At 43.2% G+C, this 13,464-nt stretch overlaps 1 protein-coding gene across 1 annotated transcript in view; it reads left to right on the top strand.

Moving 5' to 3' along the window:
• Positions 1 to 10,696: 10,696 nt before the first annotated feature.
• acadvl (acyl-CoA dehydrogenase very long chain) overlaps positions 10,697 to 13,464 on the top strand; it is a 39,707-nt gene continuing 36,939 nt past the window's right edge. The window contains exons 1-2 of the mRNA XM_064938183.1: positions 10,697 to 11,001; positions 11,094 to 11,163. Of these exons, the coding sequence (XP_064794255.1) occupies positions 10,931 to 11,001; positions 11,094 to 11,163 (141 nt within the window). The 5' untranslated portion in view covers positions 10,697 to 10,930. The remainder of the gene's footprint in view (positions 11,002 to 11,093; positions 11,164 to 13,464) is intronic.

The raw sequence follows: 13,464 nt of genomic DNA, 5'->3' as shown, positions 1-13,464 counted from the left end.
CTCTCCTTCTTGGTCAAATAGCCCTTACACAGCCTGGAGGTGTGTTAGGTCATTGTCCTGTTGAAAAATAAAAAATAGTCCCACTAAGCGCAAACCAGATGGGATGGTGTATCGCTGCAGAATGCTGTGGTAGCCATGCTGGTTTAAGTGTGCCTTGAAGTCTAAATAAATCACTGACATTGTCACCAGCAAAGCACCCTCACACCTCTCAAAGAGACGAAGGTTGGAACCAAAAATCTCAAATTTGGACTCATCAGACCAAAGGACAGATTTCCACAGGTCTAATGTCCATTGCTCGTGTTTCTTGGCTCAAGCAAGTCTCTTATTATTATTGATACCCTTTGGCAGTGGTTTCTTTGCAGCAATTTGACCATGAAGGCCTGTGTCTGTCACTTGAACTCTGTGGATGCATTTATTTGGGCTGCAATTTCTGAGGCTGGTAACTCTAATGAACGTATCCTCTGCAGCAGAGGTAACTGGGTCTTCCTTTCCTGTGGTGGTCCTCATGAGGGCCAGTTTCATCATAGCGCTTGATGGTTTTTGCGACTGCACTTGAAGAAACGTTCAAAGTTCTTGAAATTTTCAGGATTGACTGACCTTCATGTCATTTCCCTTTGCTTACTTGAGCTGTTCTTGCCATAATATGGACTTGGGTCTTTTACCAAATAAGACTGACTTCTGTATACCGCCCCTACCTTGTCACAACACAACTGATTGGCTCAAAGGCAATTAAAAGGAAAGAAATTCCACAAATTGACTTTTAACAAGGCACATCTCTTAATTGAAATGCATTCCAGGTGACTACCTCGCGAAGCTGGTTGAAAGAATACAGAGAGTGTGCAATGGTGTCATCAAGGCAAAGGATGGTTACTTTAAAGAATCTCAAATATAAAATATATTTTGATTTGTTTAACCCTTTTTTTGGTTACTACATGATTCCATGTGTGTTATTTCATAGTTTTGATGTTTTCACTATTATTCTACAATGAAGAAAATAGTAAAAATAAAGAAAACCCCTTAAATAAGTAGGTGTGTCCAAACTTTTGACTGGTACTGCATGTTATGTCAGAAAAAAAATAAGTTATAAATTCTTCTGTCCTAGTTAAAAACAAGTTATCATCCAATAGGCTTTGATTGCATTTCCAATGACATAAGAAAGTAGACATCAAGGTTGATTAAGCCTCCTCCGTGTATATCTCACTAGGTCAGCATATTAAACCTCCATATATCCACTAGTTCTATTATATCCATGTATATCTCACTAGGTCAGCATATTAATAAAGCCTCCATATATCCACTAGTTCCAATATATCCATGAAATTCATGATCTCCTTAAGTGCATGAGGGTGATCGTTTGTAGTGATTTCCTTTATTGTTTTTTATTTCACCTTTATTTAACCAGGTAGGCTAGTTGAGAACAAGTTCTCATTTACAATTGCAACCTGGCCAAGATAAAGCAAAGCAGGTCGACACATACAACAACACAGAGTTACACATGGAGTAAAACAAACATACAATACAGTCAATAATACAGTAGAAAAATAAGTATATATACAATGTGAGCAAGTGAGGTGAGATATGTGATGTAAAGGCAAAAAAAGGCCATGGTGGCGAAGTAAATACAATATAGCAAGTAAAACACTGGAATGGTTGATTTGCAGTGGAAGAATGTGAAAGTAGAGAAATAAATAATGGAGTGCAAAGGAGCAAAATAAATAAATAAATACAGTTGGGCTAAATTATAGATGGGTTATGTACAGGTGCAGTAATATGTGAGCTGCTCTGAAAGCTGGTGCTTAGCTTTTTATGACTGCGGGGGCAGTATGGAGTAGCTTGGATGAAAAGGTGCCCGTTGTAAACAGCCAGCTCCTCAGTCTCAGTTGCTAATATATGCATATTATTATTAGTATTGGATAGAAAACACTCTGAAGTTTCTAAAACTTTTTGAATTATGTCTGTGAGTATAACAGAACTCATATTGCAGGCAAAAACCTGAGAAATTCCACTTCCTGTTTTGGATTTTTTTCTGGGGGTAGCAGATTTTCAAACAAGCTCTCATTGAAATTACAGCGAGATATGGATGAGTTTTAACTTCCTACGCTTTCCATTAGGTGTCAACAGTCAATAGAACTTTGTCTGATGACTCTAATGTGAAGGGGGGGTCGAATGAGACAGGAAATAGTCACCACTGCCACGAGTTGACCATGCTTTCACTATGCGCGTTCACAGGGGAAAGACCTGAAGTCATTCTAATTCTCCGGTTGGAATGTTATTCAAGATACATGTAAACAACATTCTAAAGATTGATTCAGTACATCAATTTGACATGTTTCTACTGACTGTTACGGAACTTTTCGTCACGTTATAGTGGACGCGCTTTGTGACTTTGGAATTGTTTACCAAACGTGCTAACCAAAGTAGCTAATTGGACATAAATAACGGACATTTTCGAACAAATCAAGTATTTATTGTGGACCTGGGATTCCTAGGACTGCATTCTGATGAAGTTCATCAAAGGTAAGGAATGTATTTTCTGGTTTCTGTTGACTCCAACATGGCGGCAAATTTGGCTAATGTTCTGAGCTCCGTCTCAGATTATTGCATGGGTTGCTTGTTCTGTAAACTTTTTTTGAAATCTGACACAGCGGTTGCATTAAGGAGAGGTATATCTATAATTCCATGTGTAGAAATTGTATTATCATCTACATTTATGATGAGTATTTCTGTTGAAACGATGTGGCTATGCAAAATCTCTTGATGTTTTTGAACTAGTGAATCTAATACGCCAATGTAAACTCAGATTTGTTTATATAAATATGAACTTTATCAAACAAAACATGCATGTATTGTGTAACATGAAGTCCTATGAGTGTCATCTGATGAAGATAATTCAAGGTTAGTGATTAATTTTATCTCTATTTCTGCTTTTTGTGAATGCTATATTTCGCTGGAAAATGGCTATGCTTATTGTGGTTTGGTGGAGACCTAACATTCGTTTGTAGTGCTTTTGCTGAAAAGCATATTTGAAATCGGACACTTTGGTGGGATTAACAACAAGATTACCTTTAAAATGATATAAAACACATGTATGTTTTAGGAATTGTAATTATGAGATTTCTGTGGTTTGAATTTGGCACCCTCTATTTTCACTGGTAGTTGTCATATTGATCCCGTTAGCGGGATTGCAGCCATTTAAAGCTAGTAAGGGAGATAAGTGTTTCCAGTTTCAGAGATTTTTGTAGTTCGTTCCAGTCATTTGGCAGCAGAGAACTGGAAGGAGAGGCGGCCAAAGGAAAAATTGGTTTTGGGGGTGACCAGAGAGATATACCAACTGGAGCGTATGCTACGGCTGGGTGCTGCTATGGTGACCAGCGAGCTGAGATAAGGGGGGACTTTACCTAGCAGGGTCTTGTAGATGACCTGGAGCCAGTGGGTTTGGCAACGAGTATGTAGTGAGGGCCAGCCAACGAGAGCGTACAGGTCGCAGTGGTGGGTAGTATATGGGGCTTTGGTGACAAAACGGATGGCACTGTGATAGACTGCATCCAATTTATTGAGTAGGGTATTGGAGGCTATTTTGTAAATGACATCGCCGAAGTCGATGATTGGTAGGATGGTCAGTTTTACAAGGGTACGTTTGGCAGCATGAGTGAAGGATGCTTTGTTGTGAAATAGGAAGCCAATTCTAGATTTAACTTTGGATTGGAGATGTTTGATGTGAGTCTGGAAGGTGAGATTACAGTCCAGCCAGACACCTAGGTATTTGTAGTTGTCCACATATTCTAAGTCAGAACCGTCCAGAGTAGTGATGTTGGACAGGCGGGCAGGTGCAGGCAGCGATCGGTTGAAGAGCATGCATTTAGTTTTATTCGTATTTAAGAGCAATTGGAGGCCACGGAAAGAGAGTTGTATGGCATGAGGCTCGCCTGGAGGGTTGTTAACACAGTGTCCAAAGAAGGGCCAGAAGTATACAGAATAGTGTCGTCTGCGTAGAGGTGGATCAGAGACTCACCAGCAGCAAGAGCGACATCATTGATGTATACAGAAAAGAGAGTCGGTTGTTGTGGCAGAATCAGAATTATTTTGGTAACATTGATAAATAAGATGTTTTATTGATTTTCATAAGTATGCTTATGTGGGAAAAAGTTACTTGGGCCCCAGGAGGGGAGAGGTCAGGCTTGTCTTCTTATGGGAATGTGTCTAACTATTACATGTCCCCTCTGAGGTTGCCCTTATCTTGATTTAGTATATGGCCTAGGTGGCTCACTGTCTTTTCTGATCTTGTCCAGGAGGGGGTGTATTTGAGATGGGGGTATCTAGAATTGACAATTGATATATGCCATTTGATGAGGTAATGTTTTGGTCCTAAGTGGTACCAAGAATGAGATAGGAACTTTGTTTAGGAGACCAAACTGAACTATAATTTATAGCTAATGCTGTCTGGCTATGGGATACTCCTCTCTCAAGTAAAGTCTTCCTTTGTAATGTTCCTAAGATCTGTTATTTGTCATGTGAGTGAGTTGAGAGGGGTGTGTCTTGACTATAAATTATACTAAGAATTGTTTTGTAAGCACTCTCAGAGAATTCATTTATAGACACTGAATTGATCTGAGTCACAGGGCTATAGTGAAGCTCATATAATTAAATATGGACTTTATGATATAGCTCTGACTTGTGTGTGGTTTGCTCTCTCATGATTTGGTAATACAGGAAATTTCCAAGACACGGTCCAAGCATTGAACCCTGTGGCACCCCCATAGAAACTGCCAGAGGCCTGGACAACAGACCCTCCGATTTGACACACTGAACTCTATCAGAGAAGTAGTTGGTGGACCAGGCGAGGCAATCATTTGAGAAACCAAGGCTGTTGAGTTTGACAATGAGGATGTGGTGATTGACAGAGTCGAAAGCCTTGGCCAGGTCAATGAATACGGCTGCACAGTATTGTTTCTTATCGATGGCGGTTAAGATATCGTTTAGGACCTTGAGCATGGCTGAGGTGCACCCATGACCAGCTCTGAAACCAGATTGCATAGCGGAGAAGGTATGATGGGATTCGAAATGGTCGGTAATCTGTTTGTTGACTTGGCTTTTGAAGACCTTAGAAAGACAGGGTAGGATAGATATAGGTCTGTAGCAATTTGGGTCAAGAGTATCCCCCTCTTTGAAGAGGGGGATGACCGCAGCTGCTTTCCAATCTTTGGGGATCTCAGACGACACGAGAGAGGTTGAACATTTACATTACATTTAAGTCATTTAGCAGACGCTCTTATCCAGAGCGACTTACAAATTGGTGAATTCACCTTCTGACATCCAGTGGAACAGCCACTTTACAATAGTGCATCTAAATCATTAAGGGGGGGGGGGTGGTGAGAAGGATTACTTATCCTATCCTAGGTATTCCTTGAAGAGGTGGGGTTTCAGGTGTCTCCGGAAGGTGGTGATTGACTCCGCTGTCCTGGCGTCGTGAGGGAGTTTGTTCCACCATTGGGGGCCAGAGCAGCGAACAGTTTTGACTGGGCTGAGCGGGAACTGTACTTCCTCAATGGTAGGGAGGCGAGCAGGCCAGAGGTGGATGAACGCAGTGCCCTTGCTTGGGTGTAGGGCCTGATCAGAGCCTGGAGGTACTGCGGTGCCGTTCCCCTCACAGCTCCGTAGGCAAGCACCATGGTCTTGTAGCGGATGCGAGCTTCAACTGGAAGCCAGTGGAGAGAGCGGAGGAGCGGGGTGACGTGAGAGAACTTGGGAAGGTTGAACACCAGACGGGCTGTGGCGTTCTGGATGAGTTGTAGGGGTTTAATGGCACAGGCAGGGAGCCCAGCCAACAGCGAGTTGCAGTAATCCAGACGGGAGATGACAAGTGCCTGGATTAGGACCTGCGCCGCTTCCTGTGTGAGGCAGGGTCGTACTCTGCGGATGTTGTAGAGCATGAACCTACAGGAACGGGCCACCGCCATGATGTTGGTTGAGAACGACAGGGTGTTGTCCAGGATCACGCCAAGGTTCTTAGCGCTCTGGGAGGAGGACACAATGGAGTTGTCAACCGTGATGGCGAGATCATGGAACGGGCAGTCCTTCCCCGGGAGGAAGAGCAGCTCCGTCTTGCCGAGGTTCAGCTTGAGGTGGTGATCCGTCATCCACACTGATATGTCTGCCAGACATGCAGAGATGCGATTCGCCACCTGGTCATCAGAAGGGGGAAAGGAGAAGATTAATTGTGTGTCGTCTGCATAGCAATGATAGGAGAGACCATGTGAGGTTATGACAGAGCCAAGTGACTTGGTGTATAGCGAGAATAGGAGAGGGCCTAGAACAGAGCCCTGGGGGACACCAGTGGTGAGAGCGCGTGGCGAGGAGACAGATTCTCGCCACGCCACCTGGTAGGAGCGACCTGTCAGGTAGGATGCAATCCAAGCGTGGGCCGCGCCGGAGATGCCCAACTCGGAGAGGGTGGAGAGGAGGATCTGATGGTTCACAGTATCGAAGGCAGCCGATAGGTCTAGAAGGATGAGAGCAGAGGAGAGAGAGTTAGCTTTAGCAGTGCGGAGCGGAGCGCCTCCGTGATACAGAGAAGAGCAGTCTCAGTTGAATGACTAGTCTTGAAACCTGACTGATTTGGATCAAGAAGGTCATTCTGAGAGAGATAGCGGGAGAGCTGGCCAAGGACGGCACGTTCAAGAGTTTTGGAGAGAAAAGAAAGAAGGGATACTGGTCTGTAGTTGTTGACATCGGAGGGATCGAGTGTAGGTTTTTTCAGAAGGGGTGCAACTCTCGCTCTCTTGAAGACGGAAGGGACGTAGCCAGCGGTCAGGGATGAGTTGATGAGCGAGGTGAGGTAAGGGAGAAGGTCCCCGGAAATGGTCTGGAGAAGAGAGGAGGGGATAGGGTCAAGCGGGCAGGTTGTTGGGCGGCCGGCCGTCACAAGAAGCGAGATTTCATCTGGAGAGAGAGGGGAGAAAGAGGTCAGAGCACAGGGTAGGGCAGTGTGAGCAGAACCAGCGGTGTCGTTTGACTTAGCAAACGAGGATCGGATGTCGTCGACCTTCTTTTCAAATTGGTTGACGAAGTCATCTGCAGAGAGGGAGGAGGGGGAGGGGGAGGAGGATTCAGGAGGGAGGAGAAGGTGGCAAAGAGCTTCCTAGGGTTAGAGGCAGATGCTTGGAATTTAGAGTGGTAGAAAGTGGCTTTAGCAGCAGAGACAGAGGAGGAAAATGTAGAGAGGAGGGAGTGAAAGGATGCCAGGTCCGCAGGGAGGCGAGTTTTCCTCCATTTCCGCTCGGCTGCCCGGAGCTCTGTTCTGTGAGCTCGCAATGAGTCATCGAGCCACGGAGCGGGAGGGGAGGACCGAGCCGGCCTGGAGGATAGGGGACATAGAGAGTCAAAGGATGCAGAAAGGGAAGAGAGGAGGGTTGAGGAGGCAGAATCAGGAGAAAGGTTGGAGAAGGTATGAGCAGAGGGAAGAGATGATAGGATGGAAGAGGAGAGAGTAGCGGGGGAGAGAGAGCGAAGGTTGGGACGGCGCGATACCATCCGAGTAGGGGCAGTGTGGGAAGTGTTGGATGAGAGCGAGAGGGAAAAGGATACAAGGTAGTGGTCGGAGACTTGGAGGGGAGTTGCAATGAGGTTAGTGGAAGAACAGCATCTAGTAAAGATGAGGTCGAGCGTATTGCCTGCCTTGTGAGTAGGGGGGAAGGTGAGAGGGTGAGGTCAAAAGAGGAGAGGAGTGGAAAGAAGGAGGCAGAGAGGAATGAGTCAAAGGTAGACGTGGGGAGGTTAAAGTCGCCCAGGACTGTGAGAGGTGAGCCGTCCTCAGGAAAGGAGCTTATCAAGGCATCAAGCTCATTGATGAACTCCCCGAGGGAACCTGGAGGGCGATAAATGATAAGGATGTTAAGCTTGAAAGGGCTGGTAACTGTGACAGCATGGAATTCAAAGGAGGCGATAGATAGATGGGTAAGGGGAGAGAGAGAGAATGACCACTTGGGAGAGATGAGGATCCCGGTGCCACCACCCCGCTGACCAGAAGCTCTCGGGGTGTGCGAGAACACGTGGGCGGACGAAGAGAGAGCAGTAGGAGTAGCAGTGTTATCTGTGGTGATCCATGTTTCCGTCAGTGCCAGGAAGTCGAGGGACTGGAGGGAGGCATAGGCTGAGATGAACTCTGCCTTGTTGGCCGCAGATCGGCAGTTCCAGAGGCTACCGGAAACCAGGAACTCCACGTGGGTCGTGCGCGCTGGGACCACCAGATTAGGGTGGCCGCGGCCACGCGGTGTGGAGCGTTTGTATGGTCTGTGCAGAGAGGAGAGAACAGGGATAGATAGACACATAGTTGACAGGGTACAGAAGAGGCTACGCTAATGCAAAGGAGATTGGAATGACAAGTGGACTACACGTCTCGAATGTTCAGAAAGTTAAGCTTACGTAGCAAGAATCTTATTGACTAAAATGATTGAAATGATACAGTACTGCTGGAGTAGGCTAGCTGGTAGTGGCTGCGATGTTGACACTACACTAATCAAGTCGTTCCGTCGAGTGTAATAGTTTCTACAGTGCTGCTATTGAACAGGCTAGTAATAGGAGTGGCAACAATTTCGGCAGATAATTTTAGAAAGAAAGGGTCCAGAATGAATTATTTACGGTCCATTGAGGTATTTAAAACAGTATTATAATCTCCCACCATAACAATAGAGTCTTGTATTGCTTGTAGGGTTGATAAAGTATTATATGTATTTTCAGAGAAACGTGGACCATCGTTATTTGGACCTTATACATTAATGAGCCAAATCTGTTATAGTCCAACAACATACTTAAAATAATCCATCTACTTGGATCTGTTATGAAAATTTGCACATTAGAAGCAAAATGATTGTTAATGAATATCATCACTCCTTTTGAGTTTCGTTGCCAATTGGATAAGTATATTTCACCCACCCAGTCCTTTTTCCACACAACTTCAGATGTATTTTTTTGCGAACTTGTTCTAATAGCCTTTTGGTAAAGTTCTCCATGTTTGTTGTCAAGGAAGCTAATTTGTTTTTATACAGGATGTACAGCCCCCACCTACTATCACCCAATCATGTCAATACAGAGCTATACGGAGCTATGTGGAGCCCTCCACATTGTTACAAAATCTGGGAGGCTCATGGCATCACCGTTCTGAGCTCGATTCGGCTTTTGCAAGCCTCGGAGGCTCTGCAATTGTGTCACACCCTCCACACAGAGCCTCTGGACCACATGTTCGGAACAAGCATCAATAGACTTTAATCCTGCTGTAGAATTCATTCCAGCCAGCAAGAAGGTCAAAAGAATTAGTGACTAAAATGAACCAGTCTCTCAGAAAAAAAGAATAATGACTTGAGTCAGTAAAATGAGTGGTTCAAAAAGAACTAATCGTTCGCGAACTGCACATCACTATTGTTCACACGCGTATCTTTGGGCAGATACGTGTTGGACTTTAGCTATACGTGCTAAAGTCCAACTTTAAAACATAAATGAGAAAAAAAACTGTAACAATATGCAGATCAAAAACATGAAAACAACCCATTTATCATGTTCTGTGTTGTCAGGAAGCCACGACTATTAATTGGTCAAAACGTAGAGTATGGCTTGAACCAGAACCGATAATTAAAAACACAATATTTTAATAATCAAATTATTGATTATTGAAATGATTGGTTATTCAATTTCTCGTTATGTAATGCTTCCTTAGACAAAAAAAAAAAAAAAAAAAACATTTATGCTGTTTGATTTCAGATTAAAATAAAAAGAGGCAGGACTCTTTACTCGAGTATTATCTTGTCATGTATAATAGGAAATATTAATTCGATAAAAACTACAACTATTTTTCATCCACATTGCCACGCTTCATTAATACTGCACCCTCATCTTCAAAACTCCTAGTTATACAACCATTTAACTTAGAATTTCGCTGGAAAGAAACTTGACAATTATTTATTGTTTTGGTGAATAGTCATGACTGGTTCAGTTTATATGTCCTGTGGTAAAACAATTATTATATTGCTGCTTACACCTTGATTACACCAACAGAATATTGGTACATCGCAAGTATGGAATGCGGCATTAGCCTTGCAGAAATTGTAGCAGAAGGTGAATGATGAATTTTTGTTTCACACATATTCAGATGATGATGCGTTCTATTTTGCGCAAATTTACTATCGTTATGATCAAGGCGTGACAGAAATGGTAGCAGAAGGTGAATGTTGAACTTTTGTTGCACACATATTCAGATGATGCTGTGTACCATTTTGCGCGAAACACTGTCGGCGTGATCAAGGCCTTAATCTGGATGCAAATTCAATTTTGAGCGCCACAGGAGTCATTTGCGTACCTGGACGTTTCTGACTGGTCTTGGAACTATGACAACTGGATGGGATATGTAGTGATTTTGCCAACACAGCCTATGCCCCTTAACCTTTTTTAAACTATCGCATTTGTTGATTTACACCAGAATGTATTAGTATAATGAGTAATCCAGGAATGGGACAAGCTAATTGGCTCGAGAAAAGTAGATAAAATAGAGACTACAGAGCTACAATGAATTGCTAAATTACCTCTGGACAGGAAGAGTCTACGGAGCTCCTCCTCCACCTCATCACTCTATGCAGTCTACACTTCCGTATTTCCGCTGTGTCCTGTGCATAGATTCCAAGAAGCTAGACAAGTCTTCCGTATGCGCTGTCTAGACCCGGTCAGACAGGCAGCTGGTGTGTCTAGAATACTCTTTCTATGCTCTGGCCATTTTCTTCAGTGTATTTTTTTCTAGGTTACACAACGGCAGCAGCCTACTTGAATAAGTCACAAATTTTGACTCAGAAGGACAAATTCGTCCATTAGGAGCGCTGATTCGGGAGACAAGATCAAACAGATTTCTTCAACCGAATTCTATAGATAGTTAAGGCGGTCGTTCAATATGCTTTTGGGCAAAGTGAGTTTGACTCCTGTTTTGTGCACAGCACTTCGTATCTCCCCTGCCTTTTCCGGGTAAGTAAATACATTCTCACTGACAAAACCGCTTTAAAACGATTTATTTATATACATTAAATAATTTTCAATTCGTATTTGTATTCGTGTAGGATTCAGAAGCAAATCGGAGCAGCAGCCACGCAGAATGCCCGCCTCTATGCTTCTTCTCAGGCCGCGGAGGTAGGCAGTGCGCTGTCATAGAACACAACACTCACAGCCATGCACTCGTTTTCCTGTTAAAATTGGAAACATTGTATCAATGATCAAACATTGTAACAGTGATTATTCTAAACAGGGGCGTTTATGTTGCCATCTTGACAGCTCATGGGTTATGTGTTCAGGTGTTGAAACAAACCATGCTGCGTCATAATGTTGTACTAATAAAATGTTATCCAAATGGGATAAGCGTAACTGATAAAAGGATGACATTACTTCCAGTGGAGGTAACCTATATGGACCTACCATATCCATCAGGATATGTAGTAGCATCGAGAAGTGGGGGAAAGTTCACCGTGGACTCACGTGACTCCAATCTAGGTTATAGGTGGCGCTGAGTTCTATTTCCATTCAATGATAGACAGGGGACAGCAGGACACAGCCAGGTCACACAGTAGATGTGTCTGACCAATGACCATGTCAATAGAGTACCACAGTATGAGTCATAATAACCATAAAACCTAGTGGTCAAACAGGGAAATGGTTCCAATTGTTTTTCCACCATACATTTTTTCCCATAGGGGATTGTAGAAACACTTAAAATAAGGGCTGTTGGGTGTCCTGGCGTGATGTTTTGATAACCATGTAAATCTCTCTCAGACAAGGTGACTTTTATCAATATATGTGCCTGTATTCACCTCCCAAAAATGAAACGCCTATGTGGCTATCATAAAGGATATTTTCTCCAAACAATTTGAGAGTGCGCACATGTGACTATTCTGTGTTGTGTTAACAAAGAAACAGGTACTCCAATATGCTTCATTTAGATTTATGTAACTTTAGTTGTCATACATATGCTGGGCTATATGTTTTTGATTTTTAATGCATTGTAAGGCTGCATGATGAGAGTAATGAGGGTTTGAAAAAAGTCACATCAAAGGCATGAGCTCTACTTTCTTTTTTTGTGCAGACTGTACACACTTCATCAGTCTCTCATTCACAATTTCACAAGCACTTGATAATGCCTCAAATTTCCCAGCTGCATCATCTATATGTGTGGCCGTAATGCCACCTAAAAAAAATCCATACCTTTTGCGGTTAGTGGCCGTTGTGCCCTTCGGCTGAAAAAATAATTATAATTCCCTTCTCCTGGCTGTGTGCCAAAGCACCTGTCATTTACATGGTTCTCTGTCACACGATTGGGTCTTTCTCACAGGCTAGTGAGAGTGTGAAGACTAACATATCGGGGACGCAACTGCACATGTCCTTATCCCATTCCAAGGTGCATATTGGAAGAACTGTCCACATTTACTTTTCGTCAGCCAACAATATGAGTAGGCCTGACGAACAGCAAAAGCCCTAGCCTATGTCAATCTACTATCCCCATAGTACAAAGGTCAACTATTCTATTCTGTGCGAGAAATAAATATCCCAAACATAGTCTGGGACAGTTGTTGGGATGCGATAGATCCCAAATGAATACAAATTCTAGCATCAAAAAACATATTTTATGCAATGTGGCTGACACAACATCAGAACGCTTAGCTTAAAAAGTTGACCAGCTATTAGCTATTTCTACACATTATAAGCACAGCAATGCGCACACCGCGATAGGCTCGAAGTGTGAATGTCCCATTAGCTTGAAAACACCATTATCAAAAGTGACCCAAATGCGATTATGCATGTAACGCTTTTATTATAAAGGTGCATTCTTATGGTGAAAATGATCTTCCCCAAACTTGAAACACATGCTCTGTGTAGGTAGGTATGCCAGTTAGACTCTACACCCATTGTAAAGCAGATTTAATGTGCTTAATTTTAAGAAGTTATTCGGCCACTTGAGCTGTGATACAAACCTTATCAAAACATATAGGACTATGGGCTGGGCTACATGAGGTGTGCGACTATGATTTGCAAAAGTTGCAAAAAAAAGGCATTGGGCTGTTTTTGCCTTAAGCTGGGCATCATTCACAAGTGGTGGGCTATTGTTGCCATAGATATCCGGCACTTACAAAATATCACTGGTAGACCAGATGGTGGCGCTATAACAAGTGATTGAAGATGCATACATGAAAAGGTCACGCCCCTCACCCCGTTTGATCTAAAGTCATGAAATTTGGTACATATGGTGCTTTCACTTCAACTGGGGAAAAAATAGGTCAAATCATGATGTCAGTGATCTCCAGGTCGGAAAGTCAGAGCTCTAGAAAGAGGCCCAAGTTTCCGACTTGGAATTTTGAGTTGGATGACCGTTCAAAAAAAATCCCAGTTGGAGCTTCTTCTTTTTTCTTCTCCAGAGTTCCCAATTGTCTTGAATGCGACAAT

The sequence above is a fragment of the Oncorhynchus masou genome, chromosome 26 (genome assembly GCF_036934945.1).
Source record: "Oncorhynchus masou masou isolate Uvic2021 chromosome 26, UVic_Omas_1.1, whole genome shotgun sequence".
In the NCBI taxonomy this organism is placed as follows: Eukaryota; Metazoa; Chordata; class Actinopteri; order Salmoniformes; family Salmonidae; genus Oncorhynchus; species Oncorhynchus masou.
This window is presented reverse-complemented; position numbering and strand designations above follow the sequence as displayed.